The sequence below is a fragment of the Pristis pectinata genome, chromosome 7, assembly GCF_009764475.1.
Source record: "Pristis pectinata isolate sPriPec2 chromosome 7, sPriPec2.1.pri, whole genome shotgun sequence".
Classification (NCBI taxonomy): Eukaryota; Metazoa; Chordata; class Chondrichthyes; order Rhinopristiformes; family Pristidae; genus Pristis; species Pristis pectinata.
The window spans coordinates 52,619,388-52,640,872 of NC_067411.1; the positions used below are offsets into that span (position 1 = coordinate 52,619,388).

A 21,485-nucleotide genomic window follows, 5' to 3' on the forward strand; every position below is an offset into this window, starting at 1 on the left:
CACTATCCACAACACCACCGATCTTTGTGTCATCTGCAAACTTGCTAACCCACCCTTCCACCCCCTCCTCTAAGTTGTTAATAAATATCATGAAAAGTAGAGGTCCCAGAACCGATCCCTGTGGGACACCACTAGTCACAGCCCTCCAATCTGAATGCACTCCCTCCACCACAACCCTCTGCTTTCTACAGGCAAGCCAATTCTGAATCCACACGGCCAAGCTTAGTAAGTTTGTTGATGACAAATTGGTAGAGTCTAAGACAGTGAGGAAGGTTGCCTAAGAATAGAGGGACATGGATTAGCTGGCAAGTTGGGCAGAGTGATGGCAGGTGAAATTTAACCCAGATAATTATGAGGTATTGCATTTTAGGACATAATGCGTAAATGTACAGAGAAACCTTGAGTTGCAAGTTCACAGTTCCTGGAAAATGATGATATAGGTGGATAGGGTAGTGAAGAAAGCACTTAGCATGCTTACCTTCACAGCCCAAGGCATCGTGGATAGGTGTTGGGACATGTTGCGGTTGTACAAAACATCAGAGTATTGTGTACAGTTCTAGTCACACACTATATTAAAATTGTGGTGGAATTGGAGAGAGTGTAGAAGGTATTTACCAAGATGTTGCCTGGTACAGAGACTTTAGTTACAAAGAGAGATTTGAAGGGCTGGGTTTGTTCTCAATGGAGTGTTGAAAGCTGGAGTAATAATCTTAGAGGTTTATGAGATTGAGGGACATAGGGTAGATAATAAATCTTGTTTTTTGGGTAGGGGAGTCTAAAACTAAGGCCATAGATTTAAGGTGGGGGGGGGGGAGAAATTTAACGGAGATCTTGAGGGCAAATGTTTCCCATAGATGGTGGTGGTTATATGGAACGAGATGGTAGAAACACAAGCAATTGCAATGTTAAAAAGGCATTTGGACAACAACTAAGGAGAGGGGTAGAGAGATGTGGGCCTAATGCGGTCAAATAGGATTATCACAGATGGGCATCATGGTCAGCATGGACGAGTTGGGCTGAAAGGGCTGTATCCGCATTGTACAGCTCTGACTCTAAGAAAGGATTTCTTCTGATACCTTGTGCATTTCTGATGAACAGAGTCAACAGAAGCTTGCAGTTTCTATGATGGCTGGTTAGTCAGAGGTTGGCCTTCATGCACTCTGATCCAGCTTTTTTGTGATTCTGGGATGATGTGATGGGCTGTTTTTGTGAAATGCACCCTGAACGTTTGGTATTTAATTATTGGTTGTGTCTTTTAGTTGCATGTCTACAATCGGAAAGAGAATCTTGATGGGTTTGTGAAGACTCATCTTAAACTACTGCCTCTTGATGGGAATCCTGGCATCTATGCAATAAACTCTGAAGTAGTGAGTAAAAAGAAATATAGGTCTTGGGGGAAAAAAAACTTCTATCATTTGTGTTTCATCAGTCTGAACCTTGCCGTCGACAGCCTCCCTCCCCACCACCATTTTCATTCATGTCTCTGGATCCCAAGTTCTGGCTGTGTTCCAACTAGTACCAAGTCCTGCCCACCATCACATCTTCCAGTTTTCACCTGTGATGTCTTTAGGCCCAAAACACAGCAAAAAGGAATAAATGGGATTTGGAAACAGTTATTTCTCATGACTTGTTGGTGAGAAATAAGTTATTGAATATCAACATTTTAACAAATTAAATCCAATCCAAGAAGTGTTTTTTTTAAATTTAAATTCAAAAATTAAAGTTGAACAATTTAATTGACTGAAATTTGGGTGATCAAATAAAGGAAGAGTGGATATACTGACATAGAGGTTTGGGAGGAGACACTAGTATAAACCATTTGTGCTAAAAGGAATGCTTGTACTCTCTGCATTCTGTGTAATAGTACCTTGCCCCAGCACAGGTTTGTGATTGGACTCAAACCATTCCAGTGATGTATCTTGACCTCCCAGTACCTGAATTACATCCTCAGCTGTCATTTACTTGAAAAGTACCTGATTGGTCAGGTATGTGTTTACTCTTTGCCCTAATAGAGTATTTACATCAAAAAGAACTTTAGAAATTGAAACAGGAGTAAACCATTTGACCCCCTTGAATTTGCTCTACTAGTAGGTAAGATCATAGCTGATCTCTTACCTTGTCACTATCAACATGTCCCTTGATTCCCATAATATATATAAAAAGATACTGTCAACCTCTGTGTTGAACATAAGAATTATTTCTTGGATCATGAACATTCTACTGCTGGGTCACAGACTGTAACCATTTCTGGTCTGACCAGTGGGGCTACAGTTGCAAATCTGTTGTATTCTGAGGGAATGAGGGGCTTGCATCCACTACCTGGGGCTCCTCCTGTGCAGTGCAACACTTTGCTTTGGTTGCTTGGGGATGGTTGTTCTCTGCCATGTAAGAACTGAAACTTTCTTTTACAGTGCTACACAAAACAAGGGGCTGAGCTGGCTCGTGTCAGTGTAGTCAATGCCAATCTTGAAGTGGTTTATGATGAGTTTGTTAAACCAGAGAATGAAGTAATTGATTACAATACCGGGTAAGCATTTCTATCCATTTATTTATATCCCTGGTTTAACAGGGATATATATCCAAAAGCAAAGAACTACAGGTATTGGAAATCTGCAAAAATATAAAGTGCTAGAAACGCTCAGCAGGTTAGGCAGTATATGTGGATGGAGAAGCAGAGGATGCAGCTTCAAGTTAATGACTTTTATGAATTTATCAGTTTCTAATGAAAGGTCATTGAAGTGAAACATTTTCTTTATCTTTCCACAGATGCTGCCTGTCCTACTGAGTATTTCCAACATTTCTGTTTTTACTATCCTATCCAAGATGTGGATTATTCTCTCAATTTTAATTTATAGGTTTTCTGGAGTATCCCAAGAGGACTTAATCAATGCAAAAACAACTCTTAGTGATGTTCAGACAGCGTTACTGAGAATCCTCAGTGCTGATGCTATTTTGATTGGTCATAGTTTGGACAAAGACTTGCTTGCAGTCAAGGTAAGGCAACTTCCTGGGAATTCTTCCACTGGAGCAAAATCAAAGAACTAAATTTGTGTACACAATGCCCTTTCACAATCTTTTTAGATTTTTGTTTAACTTTGAATGGTTATCTGAAATTCTGTTACTCAGTTTATCTGATGCTTTAAATATAGCGAATACAGTAAAACTTCAAATATCTATCTAGTATTTTTTTAAAATGTATTTGAAAACCTGGTGGTTTAACACCTGGTTCACTGGGACCATGTTTCTGCACTCCCTTTGTACACACCAGGTTCACTGAAAATTTTATTATACCACATTGTAACTTTTTTTTTAGAGAAAGCAAATTAAAATTTTGTTTGGGCAGTAAAGGGAATAGTGTCCAGTACTCTCTTCTGACAAGCTGGTGATGTTGACACAAAAACCTCATGTAATTGGAAGAGATTCCCTTTTGTGACATTGCGATATTTGCTCCATTTTAACTGCCTTTTCTTCCAGCTTCGATTTTAAGTAGATGCAGACCCACATCTCCAGAAAGAGTAGTCATGTGAGGTGTTGATCAATGGCTCATCTGAGAGCTGATACTGAGAGTACCTAGATGTATACTTGATATGCCTTTCTGCCTTTTTCCTTCTGCTTTCATGTACTGACCGTTCAGCCTCGTTAAGAAACTGAGGCATGAAGATGTGAAACAATTGTTGATTCCATCACACTTTATTTCCCAAACTACACAAATAGAAATGATTGAACTTGCAAGGCAGTATCTATATTGTGACATGGGAGGTAATTCAGCCCATCAAGTCTATACTGGCTTGCACAGCAATCTCATTCCCCACTGATTTTGACTATTCATCCCACATGCAATACAGCCCTTTAGTGAAGACAATGTGTTTCAAAAACTGGATAAGAATATCCATTAGCTTAGAGTCTCACAGCATGAAAACAGGCCCTTAGGCCCAACTCATCCATGCTGACTGTGTTGCCCAGCAAGCTAGTCCCATCTGTCCATGTTTGGCCCATAGCCCTCTAAACCTCTCCTATCTTGTACTTATCTAGATGGCTTTTAAATGTTGTCGGTGCCTGTCTCAACCACTATTTCTGGCAGCTCATTCCAAATATGCACCACCCTCTGCATGAAGAAGCTGCCCCTGATGTCCCTTTTAAATCTCTCACCTGTGATCTTAAACCTATGCCCTCTTTTGTTTTGGCACTACCTCCCTGGGGAAAAAAAGACTGTCCTTTTACCCAGTGTATGCCCCTCATCATCTTGTATACCTCCTATCAGGTAACCCCTGAATCTCCTCAGTTCCAGGGAATGAAGTCCTAGTCTACACACCCTCTCCTTGTAACTCAGGCCCCGATGTCCAGGCAGCATCCTGGTCCCCGAGGACTGGCAAGTAGCTAATGTAGTTCTGGTATTGAAGAAAGGAAATAGGGATAATCCTGGAAACTATAGACTGGCGAGTCTCACGTCAGTGGTAGGGAAGCTATTGGAGAGGATTCTTAGGGATAAGATTTATGAGCAATTGGGAAAACTATGGCCTAATTAGGGGCAGTGGGCGCATATTTGTGTAGGGCAAGTTGTGTCTTACTAACTTGATTTAGTTTTTGAGGAGGTGACAAAGGTAAGTGATGAAGGTAGAGCTGTGGATGTTGTCTACGTGGATTTTAGTAAGGCATTTGACAAGTCCCTCATGTAGGCTCATCCAGAATGTCAAAGTGCATGTGATCCAGAGTGACTTGGCTGTTTGGATTCAGAATTGGCTTGTCCATCGAAAATAGGGTTGTGGTTGATGGGACTTGTTCTCTCTGGAGGTCCACAGGGATTTGTACATTCAGTTCTGGTCTCCCCATTGAAGGAAGGATATGGAGGCTTTGGAGAGGGTACAGAAGAGGTTTGCCAGGATGCTGTCTGGATTAGAGGGCATGTGCTATGAGGAGAGGTTAGACAAAGGGCCAGGTCTCTGGCATGGAGCCTGGCTCTGTGGCTCAAATAGGAAGGGGGGAGAAAAAGGGAGTGATAGTGATAGGGGATTCATTGGTTCTGAGAAAAGATAAGAAATTCTGTGGACAAGAATGAGACTCACCAATGGCATGTTGCCTCCCAGGTGCCAGGGTCAGATGTCTCGGATTAAGGAGGAGGGCGAGCAGCCAGAAGTCATGGTACGCATTGGTACTAATGACTTAAGTAGGATAGGGGATGACTTCCTGAAGAGGGAATATAGGGAGCTGGGAAGGAAGCTAAGAAGCAGGGCTCAAGGGTAGTAATCTCTGGATTGCTGCCTGTGCCACAGGCCAGTGAAGGTAAGAATAGGATGATACAGCAGATGAATGTGTGGCTGGAGAGTTGGGGCAGGCTTTTAGATTTGTGGATCATTGTAATCTCTTTTGGGGAAGGTATGACCTGTGCAAAAGGGACTGGTTGCACCTGAACTTGAGGGACCAATTTCCTTGTGGGCAGGTTTGCTAGGGTGTTGGGGAGGCTTTAAACTAGGTTGGCAGGGGGATGGGAACCAGAGTGTTAGGTCAGATGATGGAGCAGTTGGTGTAAAGGTAGATGCAACATGCAGAGAGACTGAGGAAGGATAGGTAGTGGATAGGGCATAAATGCAGTCAGTTGGATGGGTTAAAATGTGTTTACTTTGATGCGAGAAGTATTAAGAATAGGGGTGATGAACTTAGAGTATGGATCAGTACATGGAATTAGGATGTTGTGACCATTACAGAGACTTGGCTGTCGCAAGGGCAGGAGTGGCTGCTTGAGGTTCTGGGGTTTAGATGCTTCAAAAGGTATAGGGGTGGGGGGTGGAGTAGCATTGCTAATCAGGGATAGCGTCACAGCTGCAGAAAAGGAGGATGTCGTGCAGGGATTGTTTACTGAGTCAGTGTGGGTGGAAGTCAGAAAAGGGAAGGGAGCAATCACTCTATAGCCCCCCCCCCCCCCCCCCATAGCCAGATTGAGGAGCAGAGAAGTAGACAGATTTTGGAAAGGTGCAAAAGTAACAGGGTTGTTGTCATGGGTGACTTCAACTTCCCTAATAGGGCATAAATGCAGTTTATATAAAGGGCAGCACAGTAGTGTAGTGGTTAGCGCAACGCTATTACAGCACCAGCAATCGGGGTTCGATTCTCGCTGCTGTCTGTAAGGAGTTTATATGTTCTCGCCATGACTGTGTGGGTTTCCTCTGGGTGCTCTGGTTTCCTCCCACATTCCAAAGATGTATGGGTCAGTAGGTTAACATGGGTGTAATTGGGTAGCATAGGCTCGTTGGGCCCGAAGGGCATGTTACTGTGCTGTATAAATAAAGTTTAAATTTTCTTACTGATTGGCACCTCCTTAGTGCAAAAGATTAGATGTGTCCAGGAAAGATTCCTGACAAAGTATGTGGACAGGATGACTAGAAGAGAGGCCATACTGGATCTAATACTAGGCAATGAACCCGGTCAGGTGACAGACCTCTGTGGGTGAGCATTTCAGAGATGGTGGCCACAACTCCCTGACCTTTAGCATAGCCATGGACAAGGATAGGAGCAGACAATATGGGAAAGTATTTAATTGGGCAGGTCCAATTAAGATGGCATTAGGCAGGAACGTGGGAGCATAAGTGGGGAACAGATGTTCTTGGGAAAATGCACAGCAGGAATGTGGAGGTTGTTTTGGGACCACTTGCATGGGGTTCTGGATAGGTTTGTCCTAGGGAGACTTGGAAAGGATGGAAGGGTGAAGTAACCATGGTTAACAAGAGGTGAAACATTTAGTCAAGAGGAAGAAGGAAGCATTAGAAGGAAGGTTTAGGATTCAAAGTAGGCAAGGTAGCCAGGAAGGAGCTTAAGGAATTTAGGAGAGCTAGAAGGGGACATGAGAATGCCTTGGCAAGTAGGATTATGGAAAACCATGTGTTCTACACGTACGTGAAGAATAGGAGGATGACCAGTGAGGATAGGACTGCTCAGGGATAAAGTGCCTAGAGGTAGTGGAGGTCCTTAATGCTTTGCTTCTGTGTTCACCAGGGAGAAGGACTTTGATGAATATGAGGTCAGCATAGAACCGGCTAATGTCGAGGTTAAGAAAGAGGTAGTGTTGGAGCTTCTAGAAAAAAAAACATTAGGATAAATAATTCCGGGATATATGAGGGAAGAGATTGCTGGGGTATTGATGATGATCTTTGTGTCCTCCCTGGCCACAGGAGTGGTACCAGAGGATTGGAGGATGGCAAATATTGTTCTGTTGTTCAAAAAAGGTAAAAGGGATAATCCTGGGAATTGTAGACTGGTGAGTCTTGCATCAGTGGTGGGCAAACTGTTGGAGAGGATTCTTAGGGACAGGATTTACGGGCATTTGGAGAAGCATAATCTTATTAGGGATAGTCGACATGGCTTTGTGAGGGGCAGGTCATGCCTCACGAGCCTAATTGAGTTTTTCAAGGAGGTGGCAAAACTATTTGAAGGTAGAGTGGTGGATGTGGTGTATATGGATTTTAGTAAGGTGTTTGACCAGGCTCCCCATGGCAGAAGGTTGAGACATGGGATCCATGGAGACTTGGCTGCGTGGATTTGGACTTGGCTTGCCCACAGAAGGCAAGGGTGGTAGTAGAAGGAGAATATTCTGCCTGCAGATTGATGACTAGTGTGTCCACAGGGATCTGTTCTGGGACACCTGCTCTTTGACATTTTTATAAATGACTTGCATGAGGAAGTGGAGGGGTGGGTTAGTAAGTTTGCAGATGACACGAAGGTTGGAGGTGTTGTGGATAGTGTAGAAGGATGTCCTAGGTTACAATGGAATATAGACAGGATGCAGAGTTGGGCAGAGAAGTGGCAGATGGAGTTCAGTCTGGAAAAGTGAAGCGATACACTTTGGAAGATCGAAATTGAAGGTGGAGTACAAGGTTAATGACAGGATCCTTAGCAGTGTGGAGGAACAGAAGGATCTTGGGGTCCAAGTCCATAGATCCCTCAATGGACCCCAAGGTCCCTCAAAGTTGCCACACATGTTATATGGTGGTTGAGAAGGTGAATGGTGTGCTGGCCTTCATTAGTTGAGGGATTGAGCTTGAGAGCCATGAGGTGACGTTGCAGCTATATAAAACTCTGGTTAGACGACACTGAAAATATTGTGTTCAGTTCTGGTCACCTCTTTATAGAAAGGACGTGAAAGCTTTAGAGAGGGTGCAGAGATTTACTAGGATTAGAGAACATGTCTTATGAGGAAAGGTTAAGTGAGCTAGAGCTTTTCTCTTTAGAGTGACAGGCTGAGAGGTGACTTAATAGAGGTGCATAAGATTTGAGGGGCATAGGTAGAGTGGACAGCCAGCACCTTTTTCCCAGGGTGGCAACAGCCAATACCAGAGGACAACTGTTTAAGGTGAGTGGAGGAAAGTTTAGAGGCGATATCAGAGGTAGGTTTTTATTACATAGAGTGGTGGGTGCCTGGAATGCACTGCCAGTGGTAGTGTCTGATACAATAGGAATATTTAAAAAGACTTAGTCTCATGGATGTAAGAAAAATGGAGAGTTATGGGCTGTACAGTAGGGAAGGGTTAGATTGATTGTGGAGAAGGTTTATACAGGTCAGCACAACATTGTGGACTGAAGGGTCTGTACTGCATTGTACTGTTCTATGTTCTAAACTTGGGTTGTTTTCTCTGGAGCAGCTGAGGGGGGAGACCTGATAGAAGTTTATAAGATTGAGAGACGTAGATTGAGTAGACGGCTGCTATCTTTTTCACCCACAGTTGAAATGTCTAGTACTGGGGGCTTGCATTTAAGATTGGAGGGGGTAAGTTCAAAGGAGATATGCAGGGCAAGTTTTTTTTTACACTGGTGGGTGCCTAGAATGCGCACTCGGGTGATAGTGGAGGCAAATACGATAGAGGCATTTAAGAAGCTCTTAAATAGGCACGTGATTGTGCAGAGAATGGAGGGATATGGACACCATGGGCAGGAGGGGTTAGTTTAGTCAGGCATTTAATTAGTTTAATTCAGCAGAACATTGTGGGCTGAAGGGCTTGTTCCTGTACTGTCCTGTTCTTTGCTCTAATATAAGAACAGAAGATGGCTATCAAGCCTTCTCTACTATTCGTCAAGATAATGGTTGATTTCTGCCTCAGTAATACTTCCAGTCCTTTATAATTCATTGATCTGTTTCAAATAAACTTGATGACTGAGCTTCCAGAGCCCTCTGGGGTAGAGAATTCCAAAGGCTTTGTGTGAATATTTCTTCTCACTCAAATAGCTGATCTCTTGTTCTTAAACTGTGTCCCCTGGTCTTTGATGACTCAGTCAGGGGAAACCACCTCCCCCCTTTTGGCCTGTCAAGCTGTCTTAAAGTGGTTTGTAAGTTTCAATAAAGTCAAGCATTTGGGAGACTGGCGCTATGTATTTGTTGGCTGCTGCGGTTATGAACAGTTCTTTAGAACAGAACCCTGTTGCAACCTGGGGAGGACCTTTGCACAATCAAATGGCAAAGCCACCATTTGTGGAACCAGTCTATGGAATCTTTGCACTCCCTCAAAAGCAAATGCATTGTTCTTTGGTTAAGGAGACCAGAACTGTGCACAATCCTTCAGATATGATCTGACCAAGACTGCATACAATTGCATTAAGACTTCTTACTCCTGTAATCAAATCCTCTCATAATAAAGGCTAACATACCATCCACCCCCCCCCCCACCATGACTTGTACTTCTGCAAGAAAGTCAAAGGGTATTGAACATTAAAACTACCCAGTCTCTCATTTAGTAAATTCTGTTTTGCTATGTTCACCAAAGTGGATGACCCTGAATTTTTCTGCTTTATTTTCCATTTGCCATGTTCTCACCCACTTAGCTTGTCTATACTTGAATTCATTTTTGCGTCCTTCTGCAGACTTTCAATCCTGCCTAGATTCGTATCATTAGCAAACTTGGAAATATGATATTTGGTCCCGTCATTTATTTATTGTGAATGGCTAGGGCCTAAGCACTGATCCCTGTGGTACCTCACTAGTTGCAGCCTGCCAAGCTGAGATGGATTTGTTTATTATAATTATAATATAATACAGCATCAGAACAGGCCCTTTTGACCCAATTCGTTCATGCCAACTGTAATGTTAATTCCATTTGCCTGCATTAGACCTGTATCCCTCAACTGCTTTCCTATTCAACTTCCTGTCTAAATGTCTTTTAAACCTCATCATTCTCAATTCATGTCAGTATATATCCCCCAATTCCAAGTCCTCTATCCTCATTGATTAACCACCTGTGTGGGACGTGATTGAAAACATTCCAAATGTACAAGTACACCACATCCATCAGTTTTCTTTCATCTGTATGACCAGTTTCATCTTCAAAGAACTTTGAAGCAGTCAAACATGATTTTCATTTCATAAAACTGAATCTTCTCAGTCTTATTATTCTCTTCAAAATGTTGTGGTATTGCATCTTGCAGATTCCAGCATTTCCCAGACTTTCTTATTGCATTTTGTGGTGATGCATGGCCCCACATGCTGCACTTCAATTCACTTTGAATGGCTACCCATTAACATGAGGATATTCTTGCGTTGGTTTATGCAAATATCTGGTCTTATCTGCAGTCCAGGCAAATTTTGCACACGCTGTCTAGCTCTTCTAGATCCTTGCTAATGCTGCACTAATAGACAAAGATGCAAGTTACTGCTTTTATGTAAACTATGCTCATATACTAATTAATTGAATTGTCCTTTTGTAGTTCTTTGGGTAGAACAACTGTGACTCCCTTTGCAGTATAGATTTGAGAACAACTTGTAAAGTCTGTGATATGGCTTTGTCTCTTCATACTAATGTCTAAATCAGTATACTTGTCCTTGCATTGCAACACAAAGACCCAGTGCTAATCTCTTTCTCTACTCCAGTTATCAGCAGATCCTGCTTCTGTCTGTAGACACTGCATTTTCCATAATTGTATCAGCATTATTGTAATAGTCTTAATACTGCATCCTCTGAAGCAGTCAGCTTTTACACTATTTGTTCCATATCAATGTTCTCACACAAGCACAGGTGGATAGCACACTTCAGCTGCTATGGTGGGAACTAGGAACTTCAGTACAACAATGGCCAATGAGGATTCTGGTCAGTGACCAATGTGAGTGGCCTGCCAATGGGTGCTCATTCATTAACCTGTCACCCTGTGTTGCCACTTCTGGGCATCTATAGACTTGAACCCCCAGGTCTCTGTTCATCAATATTCCTTAATGCCCTACCATTTACTGTATATGTCTTACCCCTATTTAACTTCCCAAAAAGCATTTCCCATTTGTCAGAATTAAATTCCATCTGACATTCTGCCCAACTTTTACATCTGATTCATATCTTGCCTTAGACAACCTTTCTTTCTATCCACAATACCATAATGTTCATGTCATCTGCAAACTTAGTAATCGTACATCCTGCACTCGCATCCAGGTCGTTACTGTACATCAAAAGCACCAAGGGTCCCAGCATTGATCACCACAAGTCACAGACTTCCAATGAATAAAAAAAAAATCATCCTTCCACCACTACTCGCTGCCTCCAATCACAAAACCGGATTTGGATCCAATTAGCCAACTCGGCTTGGATCCTCAGTGCCTTAACTTTCTGGACATCATCAATTTTTTTTGCTGAAGTCATACAACGTCTACTGCCTTACCTTATCAGTTTTCTTGCTTACCTCCTCAAAACTAAAGCTCGATCACATTAGTGAGACAGGATTTCCTCCACAAGAAGCCATGCTGACTTTCCCTTATCAGTCCCAGACTTTCCAGTTGTACATAAATCCTGTCCCTTAGCACTTTTTCTAACAATTTCCCTACCATTGACATATCGTTAACTGTCCTGTAGTTGCCTGTCAACCATGCTGCCCTTCTTAAAGGCATGACATAACACATTATCAATGAATCCCTCCATGATACTGACGAGAAGTATACATTTAAACTTAGTCCATATCGCCTGGCTTCACACACACATTATCCCTTTGGTGCCAAAGGGAACACGCACTTTTTTCCCAGCCTGTGGCTCCTGATAGACTTGGAGAATGTCTTGGGATTCCCCTTAATCTTACTCACCGAGGATATTTCATGACTTTTTGCCCTCCTAATTTCTTTAAGTACTATCCTTCAACAATTGAGTGGTGTTGGGCTCTTTTTTTTTTGAAAGAAACAGTATAACAGCATAATACCAGGACACATTTGAGATTACAGTTCTGTGACGTTCTTGGGTTTTTTGCATCTTGATTGTGGTCTCAAACTTCTTCTTGCTGATCTGTCTCCCCTCAGGCCCAAATAACCCATTGTTTCTGCAAAAATACGGCAGGTTCTCTGGAGCTCGGCCCTTTGGTCCCTGAGTCCCTCCTGAAACATTAAGAGATTTTTCTTCTCTTGTGACAATTAGCAATCAAAACATCATCTTGGTTCCTTAAAGTGTTGATCTTTGACATCTTGTCCATGATAGCACAACATATTTTGGGTGATGACTTTGTCATGAGGCAGCTTTGTATTAGAGGTATTTTTGACTTTCTTTGTCCATGTTTAATTGTGGGAAGTATGCCCAGCTGCAGCTCCTGGCTGACTGCATTAAGGAGCAGGAGATGGACAAACTGAAGTTCATCCAGGATGCTGAGAGCATCATAGATGAGTTTTAGTGAGGTGGTCACAGAAGGACAGGTTGCACCTGAACTGGAGGGGAGCCAATATCCTCACAGGGAGGTTCGCAAATCCTGCTTGGGAGGGTATAAACTAGAGTGGCGGAGGGGTGGGAACCAGAGCAGCAAGTGAAGGGGTTGAGGGGAAGGTAGATGTTATGACGAGTAAGTCTGACCGGAAGGATGGGCAGGGGCAGGTTAATCAGCACAGTGGGACTGATGGATTGAAGTGCGTTTATTTTAATGCAAGAAGTATTATGGGTAAAGCAGATGAACTTTGAGCCTGGATCAGTACCCAGATATATGATGTGGCCATTACAGAGACTTGGTTGCGAGAGTACTAATTGTATTAATCCCATCTTCCAACACTTGACTCATGGCATTCAATGCCTGGGTGATTCAAGTGCTCATCTACACACCTCTTAAATTCTGTCAGCAACTCTGCTTCCACCATTTTCTCTGTTAATGCATTCCAGGTACTTGCCACTCTCTGGTTGACAAAGATCTCCCTCAGATTCCCTGCAACTCTTACCCCTTACCCTAAATTTATGCTCTTTTATAAACCTCTGGTGGGGCTAGGTGGGAGAAAGGTTCCAGTGGTCTACCCTGTCTATACCCCTCAGTTTTATTTACCTCAATCTTGTCCCCTTGTAACCACCTCTGCTCCATGGAAAATGGACTCTGGTTCTCCAGTTGCTCCTCATAACTGAAATGCTCCACCTCCTGGTGGATCTCCTCTGCACCATCTCCAGTGCTATCATACCTTTCCTATGGTGTGGTGACCAGAATTACATGTAGTACTCCAGCTGAGGTCTGACAAATTCTATAAAATTGCATCATGACCTCTCTGCTGCTGCATTCATTGCCTGATTTAATCATATGCCAACATCACATATACCTTCTTAACCATGTTCTTTACCTGTGCTGCCACCTTCAAGGATCTTTGCACTTGAACATGAAGGTCCCTTTTTCTCAATACTCCCAAGGACCCTACCATTTGTGGTATATGCCATTAGCCTCATTAGTACTCCCAAAATGTGTTACCATAGAACCATACAGCACAAAACAGGCCCTTCGGCCCACCATGTTGTGCTGTCCATCAAACCACCCTCACACTACCTAACCCCTTCCTCCCGCATATCCCTCCATCTCACATTCCTCCATATGCCTATCCAACAAGCTCTTGAACCTGTCCAATGTATCTGCCTCCACCACCACCCCAGGCAGTGCATTCCATGCACCAACCACTCTCTGAGTGAAAAACCTCCCCCTGACATCTCCCCTGAACCTCCCATGCCCTCTCGTCTTGAGCATTGGTGCCCTGGAAAGGAGGCGCTGACTGTCTACTCTATCTATTCCTCTCAATATTTTATATACCTCTATCATGTTCCCTCTCATCCTCCTCCTTTCCAGTGAATAAAGCCCTAGCACCTTAAGCCTCTCCTCATATTCAATACTCTCTAATCCAGGCAGCATCCTGGTAAATCTCCTCTGCACCCTCTCCAACGCCTCCACATCCTTCCTATAATGAGGCGAGCAGAACTGAACACAGTACTCTAAGTGTGGCCTAACTAGAGTTTTGTAAAGCTGCATCATCACCTCGCGGCTCTTAAACTCAATCCCACGATTTATGAAAGCCAACATCCCATTGGCCTTCTTAACTGCTCTTTCCACCTGTGAGGCAACTTTCAATGAACTGTGAATATGAACCCCCAGATCCCTCTGCTCCTCCACACTGCCAAGTACCTTGCCATTTACCCAGTACTCTGCCCTGGAGTTTGTCCTTCCAAAGTGTACCACCTCACACTTCTCCGGATTGAACTCCATCTGCCACTTGTCAGCCCAGCTCTGCATCCTATCAATATTCCTCTGTAAGCTCCGACAGCCCTCCACACTATCCACAACACCGCTGATCTTAGTGTCGTCCGCAAATTTACTAACCCAGCCCTCCACCCCCTCATCTAAGTCATCTATAAGTATCACAAAAAGTAGAGATCCCAGAACCGATCCTTGCGGGACACCACTAGTCACTGCCCTCCAATCCGAGGGCACTCCTTCCACCACAACCCTCTGCTTTCGACATGCAAGCCAATTCGTCACATTTATCAAGATTAAACTATAACTCCACACTGTTAACAACTCCACCAGGCTTGGTGTCATCTGCAAACTTGCTGATTATGCTACCAATATCCACATCCCAAAGCATTCATGTATATTGCAAACATTAAGGGTTCCAGCATTGATCCCTGTGAAAAACCACTAGTCATAGACATCCAATCGCGAAAACAACCCTCTATGATCACTCTATCTTCTATTGGCAAGCCAATTTTGAATCCAGTTTTCCAACGTGCCCTGGATGACATGTCCCTAACCTATGGACTAGTCTCCCATGTGGGGCTTGTCCATGTAAACCACATACTGCACTGCTCTCATTGATACACTTGGTTACCTCCTCAAAAAAAAATCAGATTGGTCAGACCAGATCAGCCCTTGACAAAGCCACGCTGGCTATCTCTGATCAGTTGCTGCCATTCCAAGTAATCATTAATCCTACCCTCAGAATTTTTTCCAATAACTTCCATACTCCTGATGTTAGGCTCACAAGTCTTTTCCCTGCTGCCCTTAAAGGGTGAGCACATTTTCCATCCTCCAATCAACTGTTACCTTGTGTATCCAGCAAAAATGTAAAAATCTCTGCCAGAGCCCCAGAATGTCTTCCCTTGCCTCCCACAGCACCCTGGGAAAATCTCATCCTGCCCTGGTTATTTATCCACCTTTAAGCCTGCTAAGGCATTGAGTACCTCCTCTTTATTCATGGAGACTCGCACTAAAATTTCACTTTTTCTCTTCACTGAATTCTCAAACTACAAAGTCAGTTTCCTTTGTGAATACCAATGAAAAGTATTTATTCTGGAGCCCAGCTATACCTTGCTCCATACACAGATTGTCCTTGTCCCTAATGAACCATACACTTTCCCTGGTTATTCTCAGTATACTTGTAGAGTGCCTTCAAATTTACCTTAATCCTGTCTTCCAGTGAAATCTTGTGATCTCTTTGTCTTCCTAATGTTCTTTTAAAGCATTTCCCTAAACTGTGTATACTTTTGACAGGCCCCCACTGTCTTTGGTTCTCTATACCTGCATTATGCTTCCTTTTTTCTCTTTATCCAACTCTCAATATTCCTGAAATCAGGCCAAATTTTGGGTAAGGACTAAAAGGGTTTGAAGATTTTGTTTTTACCTAGAGGATGGATTACAGGTTCTGTACATCCCTCCAAATGAAGATGGGGGATTTTTATCAGGTAAACCTGATAAACACAGTAGGGTCTTTTCTTTCTTTCTTCCATCTTTTTATTAGTTTTCAAATTAATACAGATTAATATATTAATGTTTATACATGTAATACAAAAGATCAGGAGAACAATCATGACATGGATAATCATAAAGAACAAGTATAAAAAAAACTGTAGATCCAACGATCTATTAGTGAGTGAATATAATATAAAAGAAAAATTTATTATAAAATATGAGGAAAAAAAATCCCCAAAACAATAAGAAGAATTATAAACAATATATCAAACCAAACTAAGCTTAAAGGAGAAAAATTCAGAAAAAACAAAAAAAAACTGGACTAAAATTTCTCAATGGAAACAGAGCAATATTATGTCGTCAACTCCGTTCCTCTAAATTGAAAGGTTATTATAAGGAGATCTATATCATGTGAAAATATTGAATAAATGGACTCCAAACTTCCTCAAATTTAAACGAAGGATCAACAGTACCACTCCTAATTTTTTCCAAGTTTAAACATGATATAGTTTGAGAGAACCATTGAAAAGTAGTAGGGGGTATTGGATCCTTCCATTTAAGCAAAATGGATCGTTTGGCATATGGTTAGTGGAGGCAGATAGATGGCCAGATTCTATCCTTGGTAAAGCAAAAATTGCAGTGATAGGATGAGGTTGTAAATCAATCTTCAATACATTTGAAATAATGTTAAAAATATCTTTCCAATATTTTTCCAAAAGAGGACATGACCAAAACGTGTCAAAGAAGCCACATTCGATTTACATCTGTCACATAGGATTTATATGTTTATAAAAATGAGCTAGCTTATCTTTTGACATATGGGCTGATTAGGGACAGCCAGCATGGCTTTGTGAAGGGAAGATTTTGCCTCACAAGCCTGATAGAGTTCTTTGAGGAGGTGACCAGGAAGATTGATGAGGGCAGTGTGGTGGATGTGGTTTACATGGATTTTAGTAAGGCGTTTGATAAGGTTCCTCATGGTAGGCTTCTTCAGAAGGTCAGAGGCCAAGGGATCCAAGGAAGCTTGGCTGTGTGGATTAGGAATTGGCTTGCATGTAGAAAGCAGAGGGTTGTGGTGGAAGGAGTGCCCTCGGATTGGAAGGAAGTGACTAGTGGTGTCCCGCAGGGATTGGTTCTGGGACCTCTACTTTTTATGATATTTATAGATGACTTAGATGAGGGGGTGGAGGGCTGGGTTAGTATGTTTGCGGACGACACTAAGATAGGTGGTGTTGTGGATAGTGTGGAGGGCTGTCGGAGCTTACAGAGGAATATTGATAGGATGTAGAGCTGGGCTGACAAGTGGCAGATGGAGTTCAATCCGGAGAAGTGTGAGGTGGTACACTTTGGAAGGACAAACTCCAGGGCAGAGTACAGGGTAAACGGCAAGGTACTTGGCAGTGTGGAGGAGCAGAGGGATCTGGGGGTTCATATTCACAGTTCATTGGAAGTTGCCTCACAGGTGGAAAGAGCAGTTAAGAAGGCCAATGGGATGTTGGCTTTCATAAATCATGGGATTGAGTTTAAGAGCCGCGAGGTTATGATGCAGCTTTACAAAACTCTAGTTAGGCCACACTTGGAGTACTGTGTTCAGTTCTGGTTGCCTCATTATAGGAAGGATGTGGAGGCATTGGAGAGGGTGCAGAGGAGATTTACCAGGATGCTGCCTGGATTAGAGAGTATTGAATATGAGGAGAGGCTTAAGGTGCTAGGGCTTTATTCACTGGAAAGGAGGAGGATGAGAGGAGACATGATAGAGGTATATAAAATATTGAGAGGAATAGATAGAGTAGACAGTCAGCGCCTCCTTCCCAGGGCACCAATGCTCAAGACGAGAGGTCATGGCTTTAAGGTTATGGGTGGGAGGTTCAGGGGAGATGTCAGAGGGAGGTTTTTCACCCAAAGAGTGGTTGGTGCATGGAATGCACTTCCTGGGGTGGTGGTGAAGGCAGATACATTGAACAGGTTCAAGAGCTTGTTGGATAGGCATATGGAGGAACGTGAGATGGAGGGATATGCGGGAGGAAGGGGTTAGGTAGTGTGAGGGTGGTCTGATGGACGGCACGACACGGTGGGCCGAAGGGCCTGTTTTGTGCTGTATGGTTCTATGAACTACCTTAAACTGTATCAAAGAATGTCTGGCACGCATTGAAGCTGTATTAACTAAGTGAATTTTCTTCCAAGTCTCTGTAGGTATAGATGACTGGAGTTCACTTTCCCATTCATTCTTAATTTTGTCCAGTGGTTCTGAACGAATTTAACACAGTAGGGTCTAAAACTGTTTGAGCTTTCTCTGCAGTCACCAAGGTAATGGGAGGCACAGTGATGCAGCTAATAAAGCTTGCAGCTCCAGTTTAGTCCTGACCTCTGCTGTCTGTGTGGAGTTTGCACATTCTCTCGTGAATGTGTGGGTTTCCCCTGCATGCTCCAGTTTCCTGCCATATCCCAAAGATGTACAGCTTGATGGGTTAATTAGCCACTGTAAATTGCCCTTGGAGTGCAGTGGGTGGTAGAAGTGATGGGGTTGTGGGGAGAAAAGTTTACAGGGAAAATAAGTGGAGGAATGGGTATGTCTGAGACTGAGTGGGCCGAATGACTCCCTTCAATGTCATATGGAAATTGGGGCTGATTGAGCCACATACACTTACCCATCTGAATCCTTTGTCCAAAAATCTATTGAACCTGGTGACTGAGTACCTGCATCCCAAGGATTCTCAACACCATCTTCCACCCTGCCCACCCCCCCCCTCACTCACTAAATATAATTAATTTTCCTCTTCCTTGTAATTTAATTTTAACAAGTGTTAATGCCTTTATCCATTAACCAGAGAACACAGAATACAGATTTATTCTTTCTCATGAAACTCCTCTATTTGCAGCTTATACACAGTGTCGTCATCGACACATTGTTTGTGTTTCCACATCACCTAGGCCTGCCCCACAAACAACCACTGAAGAATTTAATGGCAGAATGTCTCCAACGTTTTGTCAGTAGTAGTGGTAAGTAATTTGACTAGAAATAGTGTGGAATGTTTCTGTTGGATGAATACAGATGGAAAAGTGACTCCAATTGTTGGTATAATGATAGTAGATGATGCGAAGTCAGCCTAGTGAAAGTTTTGTGTAATAGTTCGGAACTGGTTTTGAAATTTGGTTGAGTTTGCTGGGCTATAAATGGTCCTGAGCTATAGTTCTGTCTTTAAAGGGCAAGGAAAGTCTTAGGCTTAATCATTTTTATCTAAACTAGTAGTAGAGGAACAAAAATGTATACAGTTCAAGGCAGATTGTATACAGTTCCATTGCTTAATTTTCCTACTTGGTGTCTCTTGGCAGGAATCTGAGCTCAGTTGAAGTTCTGCATACACTGCAGTTGGAGTTTACAGGTTCACTCAAATTATCCTTTGGGTAAATTAAGAGATTTTGGTTAAGTGGAAAGGCTGTTCTTAAAGCAGAGAAGATTGAGTTGATAAGTTACCCAGAAGGGTTTTGACAACGTTAGTGTTACCAGTAGTTGGCACGAGTAATTTTGGCAAAAAAATTTTTTGACAGATCAAGTTGTAGTCTGGAATCAATTGCCTGAAGGTTGTGGAAGCAGATTTAACAAGAATTTCAATAAATATTTGGAAAAGGAAATATTTACAGAGCTGTGGCCAAAGATGGATGAAAATATCTTTTCAGAGTTAGCACAGATGATTTGGGCCAAATGTTATCCTCCTGCTAGGGGATTGTTGAGAAATGTAAAAGCAGGAAAGAACTTAAAGACCAACTGCACAGTACATGACAGGTATGTTTCAGTAAGAAGGAAGGACAAGGATGGCAGGGTAGGGGAACCTGAGACAGGTGGTGAATTTGGTCTAAGGAAGCGTATGTAAGGTTTAGGAAGCTAAAATCAAATCGAGCCCTTGAGGATTATAACAAAGCTTTTTAAAAAAAAAACTTCAGAAGGGAATTGGGAAAGCCAGTAAGGGCCATGAAAAGTCCTTGGCAAGTAGGATTAAAGAGAATCCCAAAGCATTTTGCACCTACATGAAGAACAAGAGGATAACTAGGGAGAGGGTAGGAACACTCAAGGATAAAGGAGAGAACATGTGCTTAGAGGCAGAGGATGTGGGTACTTTGCATCAGTATTTACCAAGGAGAAGGATGTGGAGGACGGTGAGATCACCGTAGAGTGTGCTAATATGCTAGGGCATTTTGAGATAGAGGTAGTCTTGGGTCACTTAAAGAATGTTAAGTTGGATAAGTCCCCAGAGCCTGATGGGATATACCCCAGGTTATTGAGAGAGGCAAGAGATGAGATTGCTGGGGCCTTGACTAAGGTCTTCATATCCCCCAAGCCACAGGTGAGGTTCCAGTCGTCTGGTGCATAGCTAATGTTTTATTGTTCAAAAAGGTAAATAAGGTATTCTTGGAAACTATAGAGGAGTGAGTCTCATGTCTGTGGTAGGGATGCTATTGGAGAGGATCCTTGGGGATAGGATTTATAAGCATTTGGAAAACCATGGCCTAATTAGGGACAGTCAGCACTAGTGCAGGGCAAGTAGTGTCTTACTAACCTAACTGAGTTTTTTTCAAGGTGATTGAAGGTAGAGCTGTGGATGTTGTCTACATGGATTTTAGTAAGGCGTTTGATAAGTGCCTTATGGGGGGGCTCATCCAGAAGATTTAGGATGCTTGGGATCTATGGTGACTTGGCCATTTGATTTAGAATTGGCTTGCCCATAGAAGACAGGGTAGTGGTCGATGGGACTTGTTCTTTCTGGATTTGTACTGGGACCTGCGCTGTTTGTGATACGTGATCTGGATGAAGATGTGGATAGGTGGGTTTGTAGAATATACGGAAATTGGTGGTGGTGTGGATAGTGTAGAATATTGCCAAAGGATACAGCGGGATATTGATCAGTTGCAGATATGGCAGAAAAATGGCAGATGATGTTTAATCTGGCCAAATGTGAGGTGTTGCACTTTGGGAGATCAAATGTAAAGGGGCAATTGCAAGTTACTGGGGTCCAAGTCCATAGCTCCCTAAAAGTGGCTTTACAGGTTGATAAGGGTGGTAAAGAATGAGTATGGCATGATTGCCTTTATTAGTAAAGGCACTGAATTTAAGAGTTGGGAAATTATGTTGCAGCTTTATAAAACTCTTGTTATGCTGCATCTGGAGTACTGCATTCAGTTCTGGTCACTATGTTATAAGAAGTTTGTGGAGGCTTTGGTGAGGACACAAGAGGTTTACAAGGATGCTGCCTGGATTAGAGGGCATGTGCTATCAGGAGAAGTTTAACAAACTTGGGTTGTTTTTTTTAACTGGAGTGGTGAAGTCTAAGGGGAGACCTGATGGAAGTTTATAGGATTATGAGAGGCATAGATAGACAGCCAGTATCTTTTTCCCAGGGTCAAAATGTCTCATACAGAGCATGCATTGAAGGTGAGAGGGGGAAAGTTCAAAGAAGATGTGCAGGGCAAGTTTTGTTTTGCGTAAGGAGGTAGGTGTCTGGAATGTGCTGCCAGAGGTGGCAGTGGAGGCAAATATGATAGAGGTGTTTAAGCAGCTCTTAGATAGG

General features: G+C 42.7%; 1 protein-coding gene across 4 annotated transcripts in view; it reads left to right on the forward strand.

Annotated features, from left to right (window-relative positions):
- The window catches only part of LOC127572977 (RNA exonuclease 1 homolog), an 86,103-nt gene that overhangs the window by 63,197 nt on the left and 1,421 nt on the right, over positions 1-21,485 (forward strand). For 3 of the 4 annotated variants that reach the window (XM_052020721.1, XM_052020722.1, XM_052020719.1), the window contains 4 exons: positions 1,260-1,367; positions 2,412-2,527; positions 2,856-2,994; positions 18,801-18,921. In XM_052020721.1, coding sequence (XP_051876681.1) covers positions 1,260-1,367; positions 2,412-2,527; positions 2,856-2,994; positions 18,801-18,921 — 484 coding nt within the window. The remainder of the gene's footprint in view (positions 1-1,259; positions 1,368-2,411; positions 2,528-2,855; positions 2,995-18,800; positions 18,922-21,485) is intronic. The other variant, XM_052020720.1, reaches the window with a different exon arrangement.